The following is a 21,714-nucleotide window of genomic DNA, read 5'->3' on the forward strand; positions in this document are numbered from 1 at the left end:
GGTACCAGATTCCTAACCTATAAAATGGGGTTCAGATTGCCTGGAGACTATGGGTGCTTATGTTACTATGCATTCACATATCTGAAGACCTGAAGACTTGTGTAGGTAAACAAAGAAGACAGAATTTTCCATTTGGTCTGGTTATTCACAAGCACTAGTTTGTTTCTTTTCTCTCAAGGATCACTGTCTTTTGTTGCCTATATTGTCCTTTTGTTGTTGTTGAGTTTCAAGTGGGAAAGTAAATTTGGTCCCATTGCTCCATCTTGGCCACAAGAGAGTCTATCAGGTCTTGTTCTTTAGTTAAAGAAAAAGTTGATTATGACATTAAGCACCTATCTTTCATTATATAATGGATTAATTTGGAGAAATAAGATTCTAGCACCAGTTTCAACTCTGATCACCAACAGGTGTCTCACAATTCAACTCAACTCTGACACTATCCGCCTGGAGATAGTAACTCAGGAACAGCCAGATGGAAGTGACACATAGGGCAAGGTACGGGGAAAGGGAGTGAAGCTTCGTGCCCTCTCTGAGCATGCCAGTCTCCCAGAATCCCCACGTGATTACCAACCCAGAAGCTCCGGCACAGCCATTATTAAGAAGCAATTATAAAGGGGCTGTTTAGGGCTTCCCTGGTGGCGCAGTGGTTGAGAGTCCGCCTGCCGATGCAGGGGACACGGGTTCGTGCCCCGGTCGGGGAAGATCCCACATGCCGCAGAGCGGTTGGGCCCGTGAGCCATGGCCGCTGAGCCTGTGCATCCGGAGCCTGTGCTCCGCAATGGGAGAGGCCACAACAGTGAGAGGCCCACGTACCACAAAAAAAAAAAAAAAGGGGGGGGGTGGCTGTTTAGAAGCAAAGGCACAAAAATGAGATGAATGGCCTGCCGTTTTGTTTGCTAGTTAATTTTGCATAAATTGGCTCATGAAATCCAAAAACAGGATAGGCTACCACCAACAATAATCGGGGTGCTGACCCTTTTTATCTGGACTTTGGAACATTTGTCTCTTTCAGACAAATGTTTGTATCCACTAAGGCCATTTAAAGTTATCACTTACTATGGCATTTTGGCAGATGGTACAAAACAGAAAATGAAACTTCCTACCCTCCTGCTCTAATATATAGACAGCATACTCCTTTAACTCGAATCTGGACCTAATTACTTGCCACTGTTGGGCAGATGACCCCAGCAGAACATTCCCTCCCTTTTTCAAGACACTCTTCTCTGTTTCCAGAACAATATCCCCTATTCTATTTACATGGCTGCTTTCTCACCTTCAGATCTTTGGTTAACTATCTCCTACTGGATAGACTTTCCCTGAACTATCCTATCTAAAGGATAAAGGTAGGATCCACCTCCCCGCAACTTCATCCTGTATATCAGCATCCTGCTTGTTTCTCGCATAGCACTTAACATAATTTGTCATTTTTCCTTTCTCTCCCTTCCAAAACCAGACTGTAAGTGCCAAAACCACAGGTACTGAGTCTATCTTGTGTCTTCATATATCCCAGCACCTGGGATACTAACTAGCACCACAGTAAACTTTCAATATGTACCTGGAATGAATGCTATAGTGACAAAGGGGCCACAAAACTGCCAAAGATGTTCAGCATCAATCTGAAAAGGGCATCAGGCCTTGAAAGCATTTGAATTTATTATGGAGTAACGTCTCTGAATCTTACCTACTGGATCATAATGCAAGAGAGTCAGTTTCTCCCGCAGTCGGCTTCTCTTGGTGTTGAAGGAAAAACCTGTTCCAGCTTGGCTCAACATTTTCACCAGAATTGTTCTAAGATTTAAAAGCAAGTTGTTACAAGCTGAGGAAACAGAATAAAATCAGTCATGGGGGGATGGCACATTTTGAGAACCCTATACAGCAGTATTACTTGTGAGACATCACTTAAGCCTTAAATTCAGTTCTAAGACAGCCTATTTTTCCATAAATCACAGCTTGAATGGTTCTGATTCCCAAGGTTTGTTCCATTACACAGGGTGCCTTGGTAATGACCTAACCAAAGCAACAAGAACAATCAAACCACACTGTGGGAACAGACTCAGACACCCACCTTTTAGAAAGAGCAGAAGTCAGGAGTGAGAAAAATATGCAAGTACTGGTAACCCTAGCTGGCCAGTCAGGAAGATGGCTGTCTCAGAAGAGCCCTATCTTCCACGGATGAGTAATAAGAGTAAAATCAGGAAAGGACAGAATAAAGGTATTGGAACTTTTACATTGACAATGTGCAAAACCCTGTTCCCCTTCATATTTTGTTTAAGTTGTTTAAGTTCTAGTCACCCAAAGCATTAAAGTTCATGTTTTGCTGCACTGGACCTTTTAATACCTCATACTATTTGTTACTCTTGCACATGTCTTATCTCCCTATGTAGATCATGCTATTTGATTTCTCACCTAATTCCAAAAAAGAATCTGAAGCATTCAAATATACAATATATCTAAGATATATTACACATCTTTGTATCCCTTTCAATGTACAGCACAGTGCCTCATACTAAGAGGGATATAATATCTGTTGATTAAGATAGACAATAATTAGTCATTCATCCAAAAAGATTCAACAAATATTAAGTGCTTACTCTGTGGAAAGCACTATAGGAAATGCAAAGCCCTGTAAGTCCACATCTGCACCTTGGAGAACTAACAGTAATAGTATGGAAGGTAAGTTGTGTACACAAGGTCTGTAAGGCAAGACATATATGACAAATGGCACAAGGATTCAAAGAACATGACAGACAGGGAGCATCTCTAAAGAAACTGAAGGCATGGGAGATTCCTACAGAACCTGAAGGTGGGAAATAAATAACTGGATTGTGGGAAAAGCTATATTAATCAATAAAAAATATTGAGGGTAAAACACGAACATACATGTGTTTCATTAACTTTAATCCAAAAAACCTAGTTTTAAGGATTTGTGATGTCTTGGGTTGTAACCAAAGGCTGCTTTAGAATTTTTCTATTTTTAACACAGAAAATCTTACTTTGGTTATTGTCTACAAAATTTATTTTGAAATACCAGTTTGGTAATTATAGTCTCTCTGATACAGCATGAAATCTTTAGCCTTTGCTATTTTTGAAATGCTTATACCATGAAGGCAAAGGATTACAAAACTCAATAAAACAGGTTCTGTCGATTAATCAAATCACAGCTTGTTCTGCTAGATTCCTGTAGTGGGCTCCAGACAAACGTCCCTTGGTCCTCAATTTGAGGAAACAGAATTGCAGTGGTAGTCCAAAGAGAGCACGGGGACCCTGATGATTTGTTTAGGAACAAGACAGCGAGAGCAACTTTTTTTTTTTTTTTTGCTGTGTTGGGTCTTCGTTTCTGTGCAAGGGCTTTCTCTAGTTGTGGCAAGCGGGGGCCACTCTTCATCGCGGTGCGTGGGCCTCTCACTATCGCGGCCTCTCTTGTTGCGGAGCGCAGGCTCAGTAGTTGTGGCTCACGGGCCTAGTTGCTCCGCGGCATGTGGGACCCTCCCAGACCAGGGCTCGAACCCGTGTCCCCTGCATTAGCAGGCAGATTCTCAACCACTGCGCCACCAGAGAAGCCCAAGAGCAACTTTTAGTAAATTATTTGAATGTTCACTTAAGTAGGTCAGTTGGGAAAGAGGGAAAATATTTTTTGAAATAGTTCATAGGGCCAAAATAATTCATCAAGTAACTAATCCTCAAATCAACTTCTAGAAAATTGAAGCCAAATGCTTAATTTAACATAAGGATTGATTGGCAGCAGTGGGACTAATGAATCTAACATAAACAGGTGAAGTTTAAAAAGAGAAAAACTTTTACTTACTTTGACTTGGTCTTGGCAACTTTTTTGTAGAGAGGAAAGAAAAAAGAAAAATAACGATTTATTATCTTGCTTATGCAAAGCTCATATAATGTCAGGATAATCAAAATTATTTAAATCATGAAGTAGGCCATAAATTGTCACTCAAGTAACTACTCCCTAGCTATTAGGGATCCCGTTAGGATTTTACAGGTTTTTAAAAATCCAATCAGACCACCACAGTTCTGGATGTAATGCTATGCAGTCTTTTCAGTTGGACTGGTTACCTTTTAAATCTTCCTAAACTAAGATCTGCTCCACTTGCTCCTCTTCTCAGGTGCAAACACTTGCACTAGAACAAGCCTCTTGTTTGATAAGTTAACCTGTGCAAACTCCAACAACCATCACATCAGGTGGAGAACTGAAACTAACTCTAACCGGGAAGTCAGCCTGGTGCATGGAAGAACACTGTCTTGGGAGCCAGAGGGCTTCATTCCCAGCCCAGCTGTATGACCTAGAGTCAATCACTGCTCCTCATCTTTAGAGTTCTAAACGACTGAACTAGAGGTTTTCCCCAGTTAGCACGTCCGGAGATTCTGCTAACACACCGCTACAGAGGGCGGGGGAAAGAGCCCCACTCCTGACGGGCTGACTCTACAGTCCGAACGAACCGCAACTGATCCAGAACCAGCGCCGCAGAACCCCGAGACCCACTAGCCCCGCAGTGAGCGCGGCGCGGGGCATGCCGGGCGCTGTAGTCAGCTTCCCGACCGGCGCGCGCACCCCAACCCGCAACGTCCCCGGGGCCCGCCTGCCACCGCCTCCAGCCCCACTTACAGGTGACCGCGGACAGGAACATGGCGATAGCAGCCTCAGCCTCGGAAACAGGTCGAAATTCGCTCAACAAATAACTGCTTCCGGGGCACAGGCCTGTTCCGGAAGAGGATGTTCCGACGATCCGGAAGAGGGTGCCGGGAGTGCGCCGAAGCCACGCCCCCTGTATAAATTTCAGGGCTGAACCTGCCTCCCTCCTGTGTTTTTTTTTGTTTGTTTTTTTTTTTTGCGGTACGCGGACTTCTGTGGCCTCTCCCGTTGCGGAGCACAGGCTGCGGACGCGCAGGCTCAGCGGCCATGGCTCACGGGCCCAGCCGCTCCGCGGCACGTGGGATCCTCCCGGACCGGGGCACGAACCCGTGTCCCCTGCATCGGCAGGAGGACTCTCAACCACTGCGCCACCAGGGAAGCCCTATCCTGTGTTCTTTACACTCCAGGTGTCTCTTTTGCGGTGCTGGAGTGTGTGGAGTCCCCTCCCCTTTTGGAGAGGGACTTTGTTATCGCTCGGGGTTCGCACCTACTTCTGGGTCAGAGTTAGGTGCTTTCCATACATGTTTCATAAATAATCGCAGCCGCCTACATTAAAGCCACAGGAACTCCCTATGTTCCTCAGCCGCTTCAGGCTATCGGGCTCCCGCGTTATTTCCTTAAATTTGTTGCCTTCTTTTGCCTCCTGTGGCCCATCTCCATCTCCACCTAGTTAACATCTACTCTCAGTCCCTCCAGAATAGAGAACTCCACCTGAATATCCCTATTCCTTAATTAAATGTTGGATTTCTAGGAGGGCAGGGCCCTATGCATCTTGTTAACTGCTGTATCTAAGCACCTGCGTGGCAATAGGGACCGAATAGCTGAGATTGGGAGCGCTGACATAACTTGCTTAATGTCACAAAACTAGTAAACGGCAGAGTCAGAATTTGAACCCAGATTTTGTCTGAGTGCAAAGACTCATGCCTTTCCCTCTAGACACTGGGACCTAACCACTTCGTCATCTTCAATCTTCACCTCTCCTCAAGGAACCTGGGCTCCTTCAACACCAGGTACTTCAGCCGAAACCTCATTTCCCAATAAGCAGGACTTAAGGATTTTTTTCTAATCTGTGATTTTACCTATATATTAAATTTTACAAACATGTGAAAGATTTATTCTCATGGATCATCCTCATTGCAAGTAATAAAATTATTAAAAAGAGAAAATGTAGCTCTCCAATACAATACAACACAATTTTTAAAATTAGGACTGTCCTTGCACTTAGTACCTCTGTTTTTTGTTTTCCCCATAACTTAATTCCAGCAACTGAGCACCCTCTAGGTGCCCAAACCCTTCCTTACCTTGTGCAGTTCAGCTGCTGACAAACAAGAGCTTCAGGTGTTCAAGAAGATAAGGTTTCTTATTTAGGAAATTCCTTTTGGGGATCTATAAAAAAGGAACACAGGACTGGAAGCCAAGGAACGTGAATTCTAGTCTTTGTTCTGTCCCTTAGAAAGTCATTTCAACTCTTCAGACCTCAGTTTCAGGCTCAGTGTGGGCACTGGATCAGTGATTCTCATTCCTGAAGGTATATCAGTCATCTAGGGTCCTTTAAAAGAGCTGGATGCCAGAGGAGAGGCCCAGAGTCTGTACAGTATTTCTTCCCCCTCCCCAATTTTCTATGAAGAAGCATTTCGAATATATCAAAAAGTAGAAAGGATAGTATAATGAACAAACTATATACCCAATTCAACAAATGTTAAGATTCTGCTATGTATATTGATGTATATGGAATTTTTTAAATATGCATATGTATATGCATATATATATGGTTAGGGTTTTTGGCTAAGCTGTGTAAATGCAAATTGGAGACATAAACTTTCACTCCTAAATATTTAAGTACGTATCTCTCAAGAATAAGATCATTATAACTACAATAGTGTTTTTATTCCTTAAAAAATTAATAATTTGGGGGAGAAGCTGGGTAAGAGGGAGCAGTATGTTCGCAGAAGTCCCCGAGGACTTCCAGCCTCTGCGGAGGAGCAGAAGGAAATGGAAGACAAAGTGACTAGTGCAGAGAAAGCTGAAGAAGCAAAATTAAAAGCAAGATACCCTCATCTGGGACCAAAGCCTGGAGGTTCCGATTTTTTAAGGAAAGATTGCAGAAAGGGCAAAAATATTTTGATTCTGGGGATTACAACATGGCTAAAGCAAAAATGAAGAACAAGCAACTTCCTACTGCAGCCCCGGATCAGACAGAGGTCACTGGTGACCACATTCCCACTCCGCAGGACCTTCCTCAATGGAAACCATCTCTTGTTGCTAGCAAGCTGGCTGGCTAATTAAAAGAGCTGAACTGCATGAATCTTCTAATTCCCATTACTTCTCCTTAATATGTTACTTCTCCGCTTTTTATTTCCTTTCACTCACTAAGTCATTTGAGAATTATGGCTTTGCAGGTAGTGGAGTGTGTATGTAAGGGAATATACATGTGTGGAGTTTTGATTAGTTTAACAGTGCACTGATAAAAAGAACATGTTAGAGCAACATAAAGTAATCTACTTGACAATAATTGTATATATTACCTAACTCCTAGTGCAGAGCTGGTTCCAAAAAGTAACAAGCAAGTTTTACAATTTTAATGTTTTGGCTTTCTTTAATTCATCTTAATTATAGCTTTGTATGTTACTCTTATTTAATATAACCTCTATTGTATTGATTTCCTCTGTATTTTCCTTTTGGATTTTGTAAAACAGAAGTTCAAGACCACAAGTTAGAAGAAAGGTCACATATTTCAAACACAAATAGACTGGGTTTCAAAAGATTTGTATCCTGTGCTTGAACTTGAATGGCCTTAAATCTGTTTCAGCTTTAACAATAGAATTTTACTTGGGCAATATTTGCCCATTCTGACTCTAGTGCTTAACAGCTGCTGTTGAAGCTAGTATTCCTATTCAGTTTTATAGTGTTAGAATACCTTTTGTTGTTGAAGATGTGAATGAAGTGTGCATGTGCATCGACTACTGAATTCACTTTTGTGCCATTTTTGTAAATACAGTAGTTTTGCACAACCTCTCAAAAAAATTAATAGTTTCCTAATCTCTAAGCCATAGGCAAATTGTCTTTTATGGCTGGTTTCTTCAAAAACAGTGTCCAGTCTGGGACTTCCCTGGCCATCCAGTGGTTAAGACTCCATGCTTCCAATGCAGGGGGTGCAGGTTCAATCCCTGGTTGGGGAATTAAGATCCTGCATGCCATGTGGCACGGCCAAAAAATTTTAAAAAATAAAATTGCAAAAAAAAATGTCCAGTCAAGGTTCATACATTACCTTTAGTTGTCATAAATCTTTAATCTCTTTCAAATCTAAAACAAAACCCCTCACTTTTTCTTTTTCGTGATACTGAATTTTTAAAGAGACTGAGCTAGTTTCTTGTGGAGTGTCTCGTATACTGAATTTGTCTGATTGTTTTCTTATGTGGTCATTTTATTTATTCTTCTATCCCCTGTATTTCCTGTAAATTGGAAGGTAAATCTAAAGGCTTGAGTAGATTTCACTTAAAACACTTTTGACAAGAGGACATGATGCTCTCAGCTTCATATCCCAACATATCAGGAGGTCCAGAATGTCAGGTTGTCCCACTGCTAGTGCTAGGTTGGCTGATCTCTGGATCTCTCCATTGTAAAAGTAGATTTTGTTTCTCTTTGCAGTTTTCTGTAGGGTGGTACTTTGGCATATGAGAATATCCTGCTCCCCAAGAACCTTTCCTCATGGTTTTAGCATCCATTGATGATCTTTTTTTTGACTCAGAGATTACATTTGAGGGTACACAATGGTAATTTTTCTAACATTTCACTTCTTATTCATTTGCTAGTTTTCTTCTGTAAAGAAGAGCTTTCTAGGGACTTCCCTGGTGGTCCAGTGGTTAAAACTCTGTGCTTCCACTGCAGGGGATTCTGGTTCGATCCCTGGTTGGGGAACTAAGATCCTGCATTTTGCATGCCTGTGCAGCACGACCAAAAATTTTTTTAAATTAATTAATTAAATAAATAAAAGCAGAGCTTTCTATAACCAGTTGAGGCTGAATTATAGTTCCTCCTAGAAAGTCAGGGTAAATGCTAATTATTTTCTCTTTAATTACTAACATTCAGAGTAAGAACTTAGCATGAGTCACTTCCAGTGGTGACAAAGAGGTTTTCCCCTTTCTGTAATTTTCTTTAACTTTTTAGTATCACTTTAACGGATTTTTATTCATTGTTTTATAATCAAACATGGTCATTATTATTTTTGATGTTTGAATTTTCCCAAAGTAGGTCATTAGGCTTCCCTTCAAGTTGGTCCAATGATTTGTTTTGTTTTTTTAATAAATTTATTAATTAATTTATTTTTTTCTGTGTTGGGTCTTCATTGCTGCGTGCGGGCTTTCTCTAGTTGCAGCAAGCAGGGCATACTCTTCATTGTGGTTGCACAGCCCAGGCTCTAGGCGCATGGGCTTCAGTAGTTGTGGCACGTGGGCTCAGTACTTGTGGTTCACGGGCTCTAGAGTGCAGGCTCAGTATTTGTGGCGCACGGGCTCTAGAGTGCAGGCTCAGTATTTGTGGCGCACGGGCTTAGTTGCTCCGTGGCATGTGGGATCTTCCCGGACCAGGGCTCGAACCCACGTCCCCTACCTTGGCAGGAGGATTCTTAACCACTGCGTCACCAGGGAAGTCTCCAATGTTCTTTTGACACACTTCTTTCCTTGCTTTCTGTCACCAGCTGTCTCAGGTTAACCTTGTACTTTCCCTGGCCCAAACCTGGAATCAGCCATTTCTCCAAGGTACTCTGATTCCTTTTTGTAAAAGCCACAATCTGATGCACAGCCACTGGACTAGATTTTAGTGGACTTCAAGCTTTATTTTAAACCATAGAATCTTCATTCAAATGAAATCTGTCTCCGGAGCTCACAGTGTAAAATAAAGCTTCATCTCTTGAGGGATGTCCTCATAATCTTAGACTCCACAGGTCACAGAAACTCTGGACTATGGAATGGCCACATTCTCTTCCAGAGCTGTTGCCCTGGATTCCAGTTTGAGGTTTCAAACCCCACCCACAGGCCCTGCAGCCTTCTGTCACACTTCCCATTACGTACTTCCTTCTCACACTGTCTGACCATGCAGAGGACTAGTGCAGCTAGGAGAGAGCCCTTGGCAGCAGCAGGAACAGCCTGGAGCAGAAGACCACGTAAGACCTCTGCTGCCTCAGAGACAGGAGACAACACTTCAGAAACAATTGGGGACCACGTTACAGAGTTTCTGCCATAGACTGAATGTTTGTGTACACCCACCCACCAGCCCCACACTAAATTCACGTGCTGAAACCTAATCCCCAGTGTGATGGTGTTTGCAAGTGGGGCCTTTGGGAGGTGATGAGGTCATGAAGGCAGATCCAGTCCTTGGATCTCATCTCTGTCTACACTCATTCCCTTGATGGTCACATCTGGTTTGTTTTTAAAAATCTACAAGCTGAAGACTTTCAAATTTATGTCTCCAGTCCCAACCTTTCCTCCGAACTTCAGATTAGTGTATTTAACTGCCTACTTGACATCACAGGTCTAAAATCAAATTCCCAAACTTCTGCTGCACCTCACAGGCTTCCTCTAAATCAGTATGTGACAACTCCATTTTTCCAGTTGCTCAAATAAAAACCCCGGCAGCCAACTTGACACCTCTTTCTCCTACACCCTATATCTAATCCATCAACAAATCCTGTCACTCAAATGTCACCTAATCAGTGAGGCCACTCTATGTAAAAAAGCAACACACACACACAGTCCCTATTCTCCTTACTCCACTTTAAATTTTCCTACAGCACTTATCACCATGTAATATTAGTTGTGTACTTGTTGATTTCCTTATTGTCTATCTTCGTTCACCAGAATGTAAACATCTTAAGATCAGGAATTTTGTCTTATTCACTCACTGCTGTATTCTGGTGCCTGGAACAACGCCTGCTGCCTCTATTAAATATCTGTTGAATAAATGAATGAATAAATCTGAGAAGAGAGGCACCATACAAATGCTAAATTACTGGGAATTCCCTGGCTGTCTAATGGTTAGGACTCCGCAATTTCACTGCCAAGGGCCCAGGTTCAATCCCTGATGGGGGAACTAAGATCCCACAGGCCATGAGGCATAGCCAAAGGCAAAACAAACAAACAAAAAAACAAATGTTAGGGCTTCCCTGGTGGTGCAGTGGTTGAGAGTCCACCTGCCGATGCAGGGGACACGGGTTCGTGCCCCGGTCTGGGAAGATCCCACATGCTGCTGAGTGGCTGGGCCCGTGAGCCATGGCCGCTGAGACTGCGCGTCTGCAGCTCCCAATGGGAGAGGCCACAACAGTGAGAGGCCCGCGTAACGCAAAAAAAAAACCAAAAAACAAATGTTAAATTATTAATAAATATTTACATGTAAATGGCAAACAATGGTAAGTATTTGTGTATTGTTGATTGTTTCAGGCTTCAGAACTTATGATTACTTTTTAAAAGAGATAGCATGTACACTGTTTCTTGAAATTCTTGAATGGAGTAGAAAGGAAGCAGTGGCTTTCTAGTCTCATTTCTTCAACCTCCATCCACGTGTTATTTACACCTCACACTTCGTGGGCAGTTGGTAAGTATTAATTAAAATGTTTATTAATACAGATGTAATTCATGATCTGGGGTGTGTATGTTTGCCTGAATTTACGTAATGAGCCCTCTGTGCCTTACTAAAGTGAAAAACAATTAGATCATCCTGGAAGCCCAAATGGAAAGGGTATAGTCCTTATGGGAGGGGCACTCATCCTCTTTCTGCAGCTGGGAGAGGCACTCATCCTCTTTCTGCAGCTGGGAGAAGGTACAGCCGTTTAACCTAGATTCTTAACCCAGGGAAGGAGATGGAGGAAAAGAACAAATCTATTGAATATCTACTCTCGCAGGGCTTTAGCCACGGTGTCTATGTTGCATTGGTCAACACCACATTCCCAGCTCTTAGCACTGGGATTCAACCCCGAGGATCTGGAGGCTGTTCCCCTCCTCCTCTGTTGTGTTAAGAGGTCCCTGACTGCCCATTGTCCAGCCCACTGTCCTACCTACGTCCTGCCTGACTTACAGTTGGGAAGTATAGCCACCGTTCTTGTCTACAGTGTCGGTGATTCTGGCTCCCTGACGTGTCCCAGGGGCCTGGGAACATTGGCATTTGAGGGAGGGAGACTCTGCTGGAGAAGGCTGCAAAAAGCTGGTACCTTCACAAGCTCAGACACCTCCAGGCAGATGGGACAGCTTCAAAATTGGGTCCTCTGCTTCAACAGCTTAGTATTACAGCAAAAACTTCCTGAGGGAGCAAGACTAAAAGCTGGCAAGACCTGGGGGCACCAACCAGATTCAATCTGTGAGCAGTGGGCATCCTCGGGTTGGCATTCAGTGCCTTCCATAGTCTGGCCTCGCTCTCCTAATTCAGCCCCATCTCTCTTCACTGGGGCCTGCCCTTTCTGGAAGAGTATCAGTTACTTTTTGGATAAAGTCTTTCCTGACCCTACACTCCCCATCCTACCCCACTTCTCCCTTCCACAGATTCCCTTAAGAGCACCTATTATGTTTCCTGCAGCCAGATCACTGGTCTGCCTCCCTGCTGGCATCTAAGTCCCCTGAGGGCCAGAGCTTCTGAATCTCTGTATATTTTCCCCCCACCACCCCCACCACCCCCACCACCCCCCACCAGCAGGAGCTCCTAACACAAGGCAGCTGCCCCACTCACTTTGACAAATATGAACTGAGCACCTTCTGTACCAGGGAACCCTGCTCCAGCCATTCTCCGTCTCTTCAATCCTACTTCCCCTCCCATGTCTACTTGAGACAGGGAAAGTGGGAGGAACCAGGAGAAGAATAGAAGCAAAGGCAGAGAGGTGTCGAAAAAAATGAGCAGTGAGCATCCTTCTGGGGCTAGAGTGTGTGAAGAAATGAGCGCAGTGACTAGAAAGGATGCCTGGGGCTAGGTAACCAGGAAGGAAGGAACCAGGATGTTATCGTCAGGGGTTGGGCCTTGGTTCTGTGGGCAGCAGGGGAGTTAAGTGATGTGATCAGATCTCTGTAGTGGCAGCATCTGAAATCACACCGTTTTCCTGGCTAATTGGGAGAGAGGCAGGGACTCTCCCATCCCACCAAACACAGCATTCCCAAGTCCCCTTCACTTGTGAAGCAACAATAGGCACTTTTGCTGCTCTACATGTTAGTGCCTGTTTATTTAGTTAACACATGTATTTGGTGTTTCTGTAATAACCGGTAAGTTCTTCTTGTTTGTTGTCTTAGACCAGTCACTGCGCCTTTTTTGAGGGGGAGAAAGGTAAGGAGAAAAGTATCACTGAAGACTTTGAGAACTTGCTAAAGGCTATGGCTTAGCTTTTCCACCAAATGCACATATGCCCATCCAGAAACAATTTTACCTGGACTTTCCAGTGGTTCTCAACCTTGGCTGCACATCAGAATCACCTGGGGAGAGCTGTCCACCACTGGTGCCTGCCTCCCACCACCAGAGGTTTTCATTTAATTGATCTGAGTACAGACTGGATTTCTAAACTCCCTAGGAGGTTCTAGTGTACACTCAGGATTTTACGTTATTGGGCTAGGGATCTGTGGACTCCGAAAGAAGGCCCCTACCTTAGACCATAAGTTCCAGGTGTGTCCATTTAACTTTGACGGTGAGTAGCACCTACCTGTGTAGGCAGGGGAGGGGAGAACGTAGCCAGTTTGAAAGAACGAGGAAGTCTTGAAGCTGTAAGCAGAGCGGAGGTGCTCACATACATTCCAGAAGGCTGCAGGACACTTAGCAAAAGAGGGGCTGAAACAGAAGACAAAGAGCAGGAAACTTAATTGCCTTCCTGAAAGATGGATGGAAGGCCAGCAGGCAACACCCTTCCCACCCACGCACTGCACCTCCCCCAAAGAGCTGAAAACATTATCGAGGGGCTGGCAGAATCAGTCTTTGGGGAAAGTCAACCAGTTAAACGTGTGGTCTGGTTGATGGGTGACATGGGTGGGGAGAGGGTGGCAACTGTGGGTGTTGAAATAAAGCGGCTGTGAGGGTGTGGAGGTTTGGCGGTAAGGGGCTGGAGGAGAGGAAGATTGGGGGCGTGGTCAAGGAGAGGCAGTCCTGGGGTGGGCGGGGCTGCGGTGGAAGGAGAATTTGGAGCAAGGCCCGGCCCCACCGTGTACTAGCCACGGACCCTGCACAAGGACCTGGCCTCAGTTTCTTACCTGGGACTTGTGTGACAATCACTTCAGAGGAGCCCGCAATCTCAGATGATTATCGTCAGATCAACTCTAAGGCTTTTTTCACTGTGAGGTCCCATGAGCCTAGGAAAGTGCCCTCTGAAAATGCTCTTTGAGGTCTTCAAACCTGGTATCCATCAGAATCACCTGGGGTGCTCACCACCCAATAATACAACTCGGTGAGGGATGGGGGGGTGGTCCCCAGGTAGTTTATAATTCTCACCTGATGCTTCTGATGCTTGTGCTTTGGGAATCACTGTTCTGGATCATGGTTTCTCAACTCCTGGGGATCTTGTCAAGGGGCAGATTCTCAGCCGGAAGGTCTGAAGTGAGGCCTGAGATTCTGTGTTTCTAACAGACTCACCGATGGTGCTACTGGCTGTACATCCTTGCCACTCAAAGCGTAATCCAGGCAACATCCCCAGCAGCTGCAGCAGTAACATTTGGGAGCTTGTTAGTAATTCAGAATCTCAGGCCCCACCCTAGACCCACTGAATCAGAATCTGCAGCTCCAAGTGATTCGTATGCATATTGAAGTTTGAGAAAGATTGTTCTAGAAGTGACTTCCTGATCGGGGAACCAAGGTTGAAACTTGGGAATGGTAAGACAAGACTCGGTTCCTTAAAACAGAGTATAAGTTAGAGAAAGGTGAGTATTTTATTCTGTTTTAGTTACTGCCATATGTGTGGGCCTGGCACATAGTAGGTGCTCAATAAATATTTGTCAAGTGAATGGATGAGGTAAGAGTCCAGTTTCTAGGGCCAGGGTATGAGGCTAGAGTGGGGCCAGTAACCATCATGACTAGACACCAACTTCTGGGATCAAGGTCTTTCTAGCCCTCTGCCCAGGACAGGATTGGTCCTGATGCTGGCCCAGAGTAGAACCCATGGTCATGTGAGGTAGGAGTGTATTAAATTGTCTCATCTGTGAAGATTAAAAGGCTATATGGAAATGTAGCCAATAAAGACACAGGTGTTCTCAAGTAGGTCTGCTACAAGAAGCAGGGGCTGAACCAACCAGTGGGGTATGGGTGGCCAAAGGAGCCCCAGCTCCAGAAATAACTCACCTGGTCTGGAGGAGGGATTCCATGAAGCTGCCTCAAGCATGTACATAAGGGGTAGAATTTAATACAGTCAGCATCAATTCTAATACTCCCCTCTTTCCTCTGTTTAAAACAGATGTCAGGGGCTTCCCTGGTGGCACAGTGGTTAAGAATCCACTTGCCAATGCAGGGAACACAGGTTCAAGCCCTGGTCTGGGAAGATCCCACATGCCACAGAACAACTAAGCCCGTGTGCCACAACTACTGAGCCTGTGCTCTAGAGCCCACGAGCCACAACTACTGAGCCCGCGTGCCACAACTACTGAAGCCCGTGCACCTAGAGCCTGTGCTCTGCACACAAGAGAAGCCACTGCAATGAGAAGCCCGAGCACCGCAACGAAGAGTAGCCCCTGCTCACCGCAACTAGAGAAAGCCCGCGCACAGCAACAAAGACCCAATGCAGCCAAAAATAAATAAATTAATTAAAAAAAAAAAAACAGATGTCAGTAAGACCTAGCCCAGGATCATAGGCAACCAGTATGGCTCTTGTGGGTTGGGGAAATATTAAATCCTCCAAAGGATAAACAGTGTTCGTTATTAACTAGCCTTAGAGGAACAGATCAGTAATTCATAGTTGAAGTGATTTTATTCCTAGTCTTCAGGGGTGCCAGTCTAGAAGAGAAAGTGTTCCTCTTTGTTTTTCCTACGTGTAGCATTATCCAGACTTTCTGCATAATCCTGACAATAGAAGTTAAGATTTCAACTGAAGTAAATCCATTCTCCTCCTGTCCTACGAACAAATTGGGCTGAAGATTTCTGACAGACTCTTCAAAACACCAGGCCCTTTTTCCTAATGATTATTTTAAATATACTGTGAACATGAGAGAATGCCTTCTAAAGCAGGTGCATTTTTATCATCAATTTCATTTGCTTAATTCCTACAAGGGAACCAAATAGTAATTGTGCATTCCCAAGGGCTTATCTACCTCCGAACCAAGTAGTAATTGTGCATTCCCAAGGGCTTATCTACCTCCGCCTTGGACTGGGGTCCACGTATAAGTAAAATGATATGACCACGGTAATGGCCATACCAGTCATAGCAAAGTTTCCATGAATAACTACTTTCAAAGGAACAATAATTTTCCATCATGGCTTCCTCCCCCCTAACCTGATCCTCAATGTAATTTCTAACTGTCCCAGAGAGGCGGGTCCCACAGAGGGACAATCCTGTGAATGTCTGCAATATCTCCCAGAAGGATGGTTCCTGCCCAGCATGCAGTCCCCCAAGTTGCTAGGTGCATGTGAGGAGGGAACATGAACTCAAACACTGTACTCACTGCCTGCCAGAAAAGTGATTTAAACTCCTGTACTTGACTGTCCTGCTACAGACGGGTGTGAATGTATCATTGCACCTTTCTTGGCTTGTGAAAAGAAAGGCTAATTAACTTTCTCAGTTGCTTTGGAACAGCATTCAATGTCAAGCTGCCATAGTTATGCATATTCTCAGTCTTTTAGAACCATTTTTGAATGGGTCTGTGTTTCTTTTTGTTGACCAAGAGAGACAGTGAATTGTCATGTTCACAAAGATGACCTAACTTGAGCTTCTGTGGTTTGGGATCCTGCCTGCCTGTGTTTCACCCTGTTTTGCCTCCAAGGCAGAAGCCTATGTCTCTAGCCAGGATATTGTGGTTAGTTTCCTGGCCTCTGACCCAGGTGGGGACACACCTGCACCCCTGAGGGAGGGAGAGCCTGTGGAGGGTTCATGAGGCCAGGGCTGAGTCACTCAGCCGGGAGACATGTGAAGCGGCATTAGAACATCAGTTTGGCACTTAAGGAGCAAGTCCCCACACAAAAATGTGTCTGTATGTTAACAATCTAGTCCATTTTCAAACTAAACCAAGGAAAAAGATTAAAGTTTTGTATCACCTATTCCAGCATTGGAGTCTGGTCATGTGAAATCACCCCAAAGGAAACCTCAGCTTCACCCACAAATCCAAGGATCCGCCCCTGATAATATTTCATCACAGGCCGCTCTCTACTACTCCTACACTTCACAGTCCTGTTCAAGGACCATGCAAATTCAAAAAACCTCATTGCAAGTCAGCAGCTTGAATTTTTCTACCCAAATCGCTTTCCTTTCTCAGAAAATTATTTGACATGTAACTTGAATAAAATGAGCCTTCTTAAAAAAAAAAAAAAAGGGAATTCCCTGGCAGTCCAATGGTTAGGACTCCACGCTTTCACTGCCCAACCAGGGACTGCCAGGTTCAGTCCCTGGCTGGGGAACGAAGATCCCACAAGCTGCCTGTGGCCAAAAAAAAACCAAAGCAAAACAAAAAAACAAACAAACTAAGCCTTCTTTCTCCCTTATGAAGTTCCATTCAAAAGAAAAGTTAAACTCCAAATGCCTTAAAAATCATGTAAATCTTTGAGAAATTTCTTGAAAAAATGGTCATTTTTCTCACCCAATGTCCCACTCAACAGCATACCCAGCCCATTCTCTCTCCAGAGAGTAGCTTCCCCCTTTTTCTTATGTAGATTAATTTAGCCTCTTTGATGTCTATCATCCTTGAATCCTAGCCAACATCTAATTCAGCCATAAGAAATGGGGGCGGGGGGCACGTGGGGGAGGGTCGGGGAAGGCAAGCAGCTCAGAATCCTCCCACAGAAAGCTAGAAGGGAAGAAAGGCTCTAACAACCTCTGCCTCAGTGTCTTGGTCCCAGAAGTAAGAAGAGGAAAAGGGAAGGAAAAGGATGCCCATAGCACTGTTGGTACCTGAGAGACATTCTCCATCCTCAAGACAGCAGCCTCCTGAACAGGGCTGGGTCCCAACGTGTTGCCCTGATGCTCACCTGCAGGCAGAACACAGGCAGTGAGATCCTCTGGACCCTCCACAGGGTCTTGGGACGACTTTACCCAAACAGGGGCAATTACTGCAATGTGCATATGCCTGTCTCTCTGTGAAGCAAGAGCTTTTGAAGGATTCGGACTGTTTTGATGTAACATGGTGTGCGGCCAAAAGGAAAATCAGGATCCACATCAAGCTTGATTTTCATTCCAGTAAGCCATTCCAAATGAAGGAGGCAAAGCCTTTCAAAATATGTCTTCTGTGATGGGGAATAATTGGGTCCAGTTTAATCTGGCGCACGGTGAAGTTAAAGAGCTACGGGACTGCTTCTAGTGTGTTTTGCAGTTTCCAGAGTTACTAATTAGCTCCATGACATTAAGGTTAATGAGATAAAACATCTATAAATCAAGCTGACGGCCAATTCAAGAAAAAGCCCCCAACTCCTGCACTGGGATGAAAACACTACAATTTCACTCTTTCAGGCTGTCCATTTGATTAAATTTGATTATGTGTGAATATATACAAACGTATAATTATAAAATTCATACTTAAAGTATAACTACCTTGCCCAAACCTCCTTTCTAAATGTATTCAGTACCAATAAGACAGTAAGTCAGTTGTTAACTATTAACAGAATGAACTGATTTGATGAACGTTCTAGGAGTGACCCTCCCCAAAGAACAAAAGTCTCTCTGTTATGTTAAAAAACTATGTTCCTTAAAATTTGGACATACGCTTCAGAAAATAAAATTATGGATTTTATTGACTGAAGCTATAGAGGAATTTGGGGTGTAGAGAACATTCTGATGAATCCTTTTGTGATTTGAAGGATTCTATCCCTCTTGAACTCTCTATTTGTAAATGTGGGTTTTTCAGATGGTTATGAGCCTAGGCTCCAGACTCAGGAGAACCAGGTTAACACCTTGGCTTTACCACTTACTAGCCCTCTGTCCTTGGGCAAGTTACTTAAACTTCTGTGCCTCGGTTTCTGCATCTGTAAAATGGGGATTATAAGAGACTCCCTCATAGGGTTTTCGTGAGAATGAAATGTGAAAATTCATGTAAATCATTTAGCACAGGACCTGGAACATAGTAAGTACAAAGTAAATCATGATGATTATGAGTGACGTAGGGCCTAATTGTACTTTGACTTTCCTTCTTGAGCCTTTTGCAGGGAATGTAGAGCTTTGAAACATAGGTTTAGTCAGACAAAGTTCTTTGCAATTTATGATGGATGTACAGTTGCTCATCATCAAGCTAGTTTGAGTGCAATATTTAGCAATTTTCCTTTGTCAGAGACTTGATGCACCTTCTCTTTTTTCCCTCTCAGACTCTATTTTTTTTTTTAACTTAAAAGATTATAAGAGTTATTGTGTTCTGGGCGTCCAGGTCCCTGGGATATGAAAAGTAGCCCAAAGTCTCATTTATATTTGATAGATGGGTCCTTGAATAGAAATGGCATTCCCAAGGGCATGTTTTGAGGCTTTGGCTATACAGAGGAAATTTCCAGACCTTCTGACACTCTCTGATCCTTCTGACTGGATCCACTTCCTCCTGGAAGAGCTCGTGGGAAGCATGGTCTGGTGGGAGCAGATTCTCAAAACAACTATCTTACCTCTGGATGACCCCACTGTGTGTGGCGGGGGCGTGGTATGTGTGTGGTGTGTGTATATACTCATGCATGTCCACATTCCTAGCGCTCAAGGATATTCTCTTCAGCTACAGGTTAAAGAGCACCAGGAGTAAATGGACAAAGTATCAATTACTGGCTCTGATGACCAGTCAGTGAACCCCATTTCAGCTATAAGGAGAGAAGAGGAAGCTGAAGCTCTGCAAAGAGCAGGGCCTTGCAACTGCAGCCCAGGTTGGCCCGGCCCAGCCCAGCCAACTTTTGCTTAGTCTTCGAAGAATACAGGCTTGTGCCTGCCTATTGCATCAGCTGCTCCCTAGCAGCCCTTCCCTGCCCCACCCTGGAAAGTTAAGGAGAGCTACGTAACAGCCTGTGAGGCAACCACTCAGGCAGGGGGAGGTCTGGGGGAGACTGTCTCACTCCTTCCAGCCAGGCCCCACCCAACAGGCACTCCTCTAATCCAAGTCCATGAAGGGAAAGCACTCATTGGGCCCAGAGTCCTCCCTACTGTCCTGACACTGCACGCATCCCTTTCTACCTCCACCTGGGCATTGTGGGGTGACGGACAGGACCTCTGAGCCTCCTCTTTTGGCCAAAGTGGGCTCCAGAATCTCAGAATGTTAGGGCTGGAGGACTTCAGAGGGCATCTGAAACAGCATTCCCATTTTACAGATGATAAAATTGAGGCCCAGAGAAGCGAAGTGACTTGCCAAAGAGCCCACAGCTGGATTGCATCAGCTTGTTCAGACTATAGCTCACATCTCCTCTCTCCTGCGCAACCTCGGCAACAAAGGACAAAAGTGTTTGGACTTGTCCACTCTTTGAATGGAAGACAACACCGGAAATGAGTGCCCTGCCGTCTGTGAAGTCACATGAGCTGGAGAGTAGGATGTTCAGGAGACTCTAAGGAGTGAGGTTGAAATCCATTCTGAACATATGCAGAAGACTCCTTTAATCGAAGTCTTCCAGGAGAGCAGGCCAATTTCAGGCTGAGCTGGGACAGGAGCAGACTAGGGAGATGGGAGAGGGGAGGGACTCAGCCTGGAGCAGTGCCAGAAAGCTTCACTGATGCCTGGCTCTTCCCCAGGCCTTCAAGCCCCCTGGATCCTGGGAAGTCCCAGGGCCACTGAGGCAGGTCATCAGGTTCCAGGTTAAACTCAACTACCAGGCCCACTGTGGGGGGCTCAGGATGGACAAAGAGAGCAGTCATCAACCAAAGGTGTTAACATGGGAATCCAGGGTACTGGGTTGAAATCAATAACCACTAACAATGTATGTTGATTTAAAGGGTATATTAGAAGCTATAGCTACACACAAATCCACGTACATATTCTTTTTTTTTAATCATTTTATTGAGGTATGATTGACATACAAAAAGCTGAAGATATTTAATGTACACAATTTGATGAGTTTGGAATATACACATATTCTTTATTAACGTGTAGTTCCACCGATGCTCAGTCCAAGAGGCATCCAGCTTCCCTGGGTCACTTGCAGCTGACACGTGCAGCCTCACTGAGTTTAAGCTGATGAAGAATCAGCATTGACTCCTGCTCTTCCTGGGACCTTGTTTAAGAACCACCTTCTTTGGCTTTTAACGCAAGGGCTGCCAGCAACATGTGATGTCCTGCACTTTTTAGGCTTTTCCTGGACTCTGGAAACCTCATGCTGAAAGTCTCTCTCTGAGGATGATGCTGATTTGACAGATACTCTGGCTGTTTATCTGGCACGTGTGGTTTTCCTGAAGGCGATATCTCCCTTGACTGACTTCTAGAACTACCCACATTCTCACAGCCTCTCAGGACTTGAGCACTCAGCCATGTTCTCCTGCTGACACCCAGGTCCTGAGTGATTAAAATTCTTCAACCCACCTTTCTGATTCAGGGCTCTACTTTTACAATGCAATTGCTTGTCTTGAATCTCCATCATCATCTCAAAGGGGCAGGAGGCATTCTTCCTTCTTTTCAGCCTGCTGTACACAGGAGGTTATCCAGCTGCCAGTTAAATGCTGGGCCCCACCAGGTATGCAGGAGGCATAGCCCGACCCACTAGTAGGTACACTCCTGGGAGAGCCCTCAGGTCCACATGAAAACAGTAGGATAGGGCTTCATGGTGTCCATGGGCTCCCTCATTCGGCCACTGAGCCCCTGGTGCACCTAGGAAGTCACCCTGACACATCATCCCTCCCCCTTCCTCAGAAGGATGGTGAGTAAGCAAGGCCTGTGAATTGGGCAACCCCATGTCGAGGGGCAGGGAACGCACGTGAGCTCACAGGGAGGACAGGGAGATGGTCCTGTGAGCAAGAGGGTCTGGCATAGTCACAG

The 21,714-nt window shown here is 44.7% G+C and overlaps 1 protein-coding gene and 1 pseudogene across 5 annotated transcripts in view; one reads left to right on the plus strand and one right to left on the minus strand.

The window, feature by feature from the left end:
* Positions 1-21,714, minus strand: part of MRPL33 (mitochondrial ribosomal protein L33) — a 61,283-nt gene that overhangs the window by 24,375 nt on the left and 15,194 nt on the right. For 3 of the 4 annotated variants that reach the window (XM_081253822.1, XM_081253823.1, XM_081253825.1), the window contains exons 1-3: positions 4,453-4,535; positions 3,806-3,824; positions 1,682-1,788 (exon numbers count right to left, since the gene is read on the minus strand). In XM_081253822.1, the coding sequence (XP_081109948.1) occupies positions 1,682-1,788; positions 3,806-3,824; positions 4,453-4,525 (199 nt within the window). In that variant the 5' untranslated portion in view covers positions 4,526-4,535. Of the gene's footprint in view, positions 1-1,681; positions 1,789-3,805; positions 3,825-4,452; positions 4,536-4,618; positions 4,779-5,946; positions 6,032-13,313; positions 13,439-14,092; positions 14,298-17,687; positions 17,765-21,714 lie in introns of those variants that run through there. The other variant, XM_081253824.1, reaches the window with a different exon arrangement.
* Positions 6,579-7,011, plus strand: LOC308627856 (cAMP-regulated phosphoprotein 19-like; annotated as a pseudogene). Its single transcript has one exon. The product of its transcript is annotated as a cAMP-regulated phosphoprotein 19-like (transcript).

The sequence above is a fragment of the Mesoplodon bidens genome (genome assembly GCF_964165515.1).
Source record: "Mesoplodon bidens genome assembly, chromosome: 14".
Classification (NCBI taxonomy): Eukaryota; Metazoa; Chordata; class Mammalia; order Artiodactyla; family Ziphiidae; genus Mesoplodon; species Mesoplodon bidens.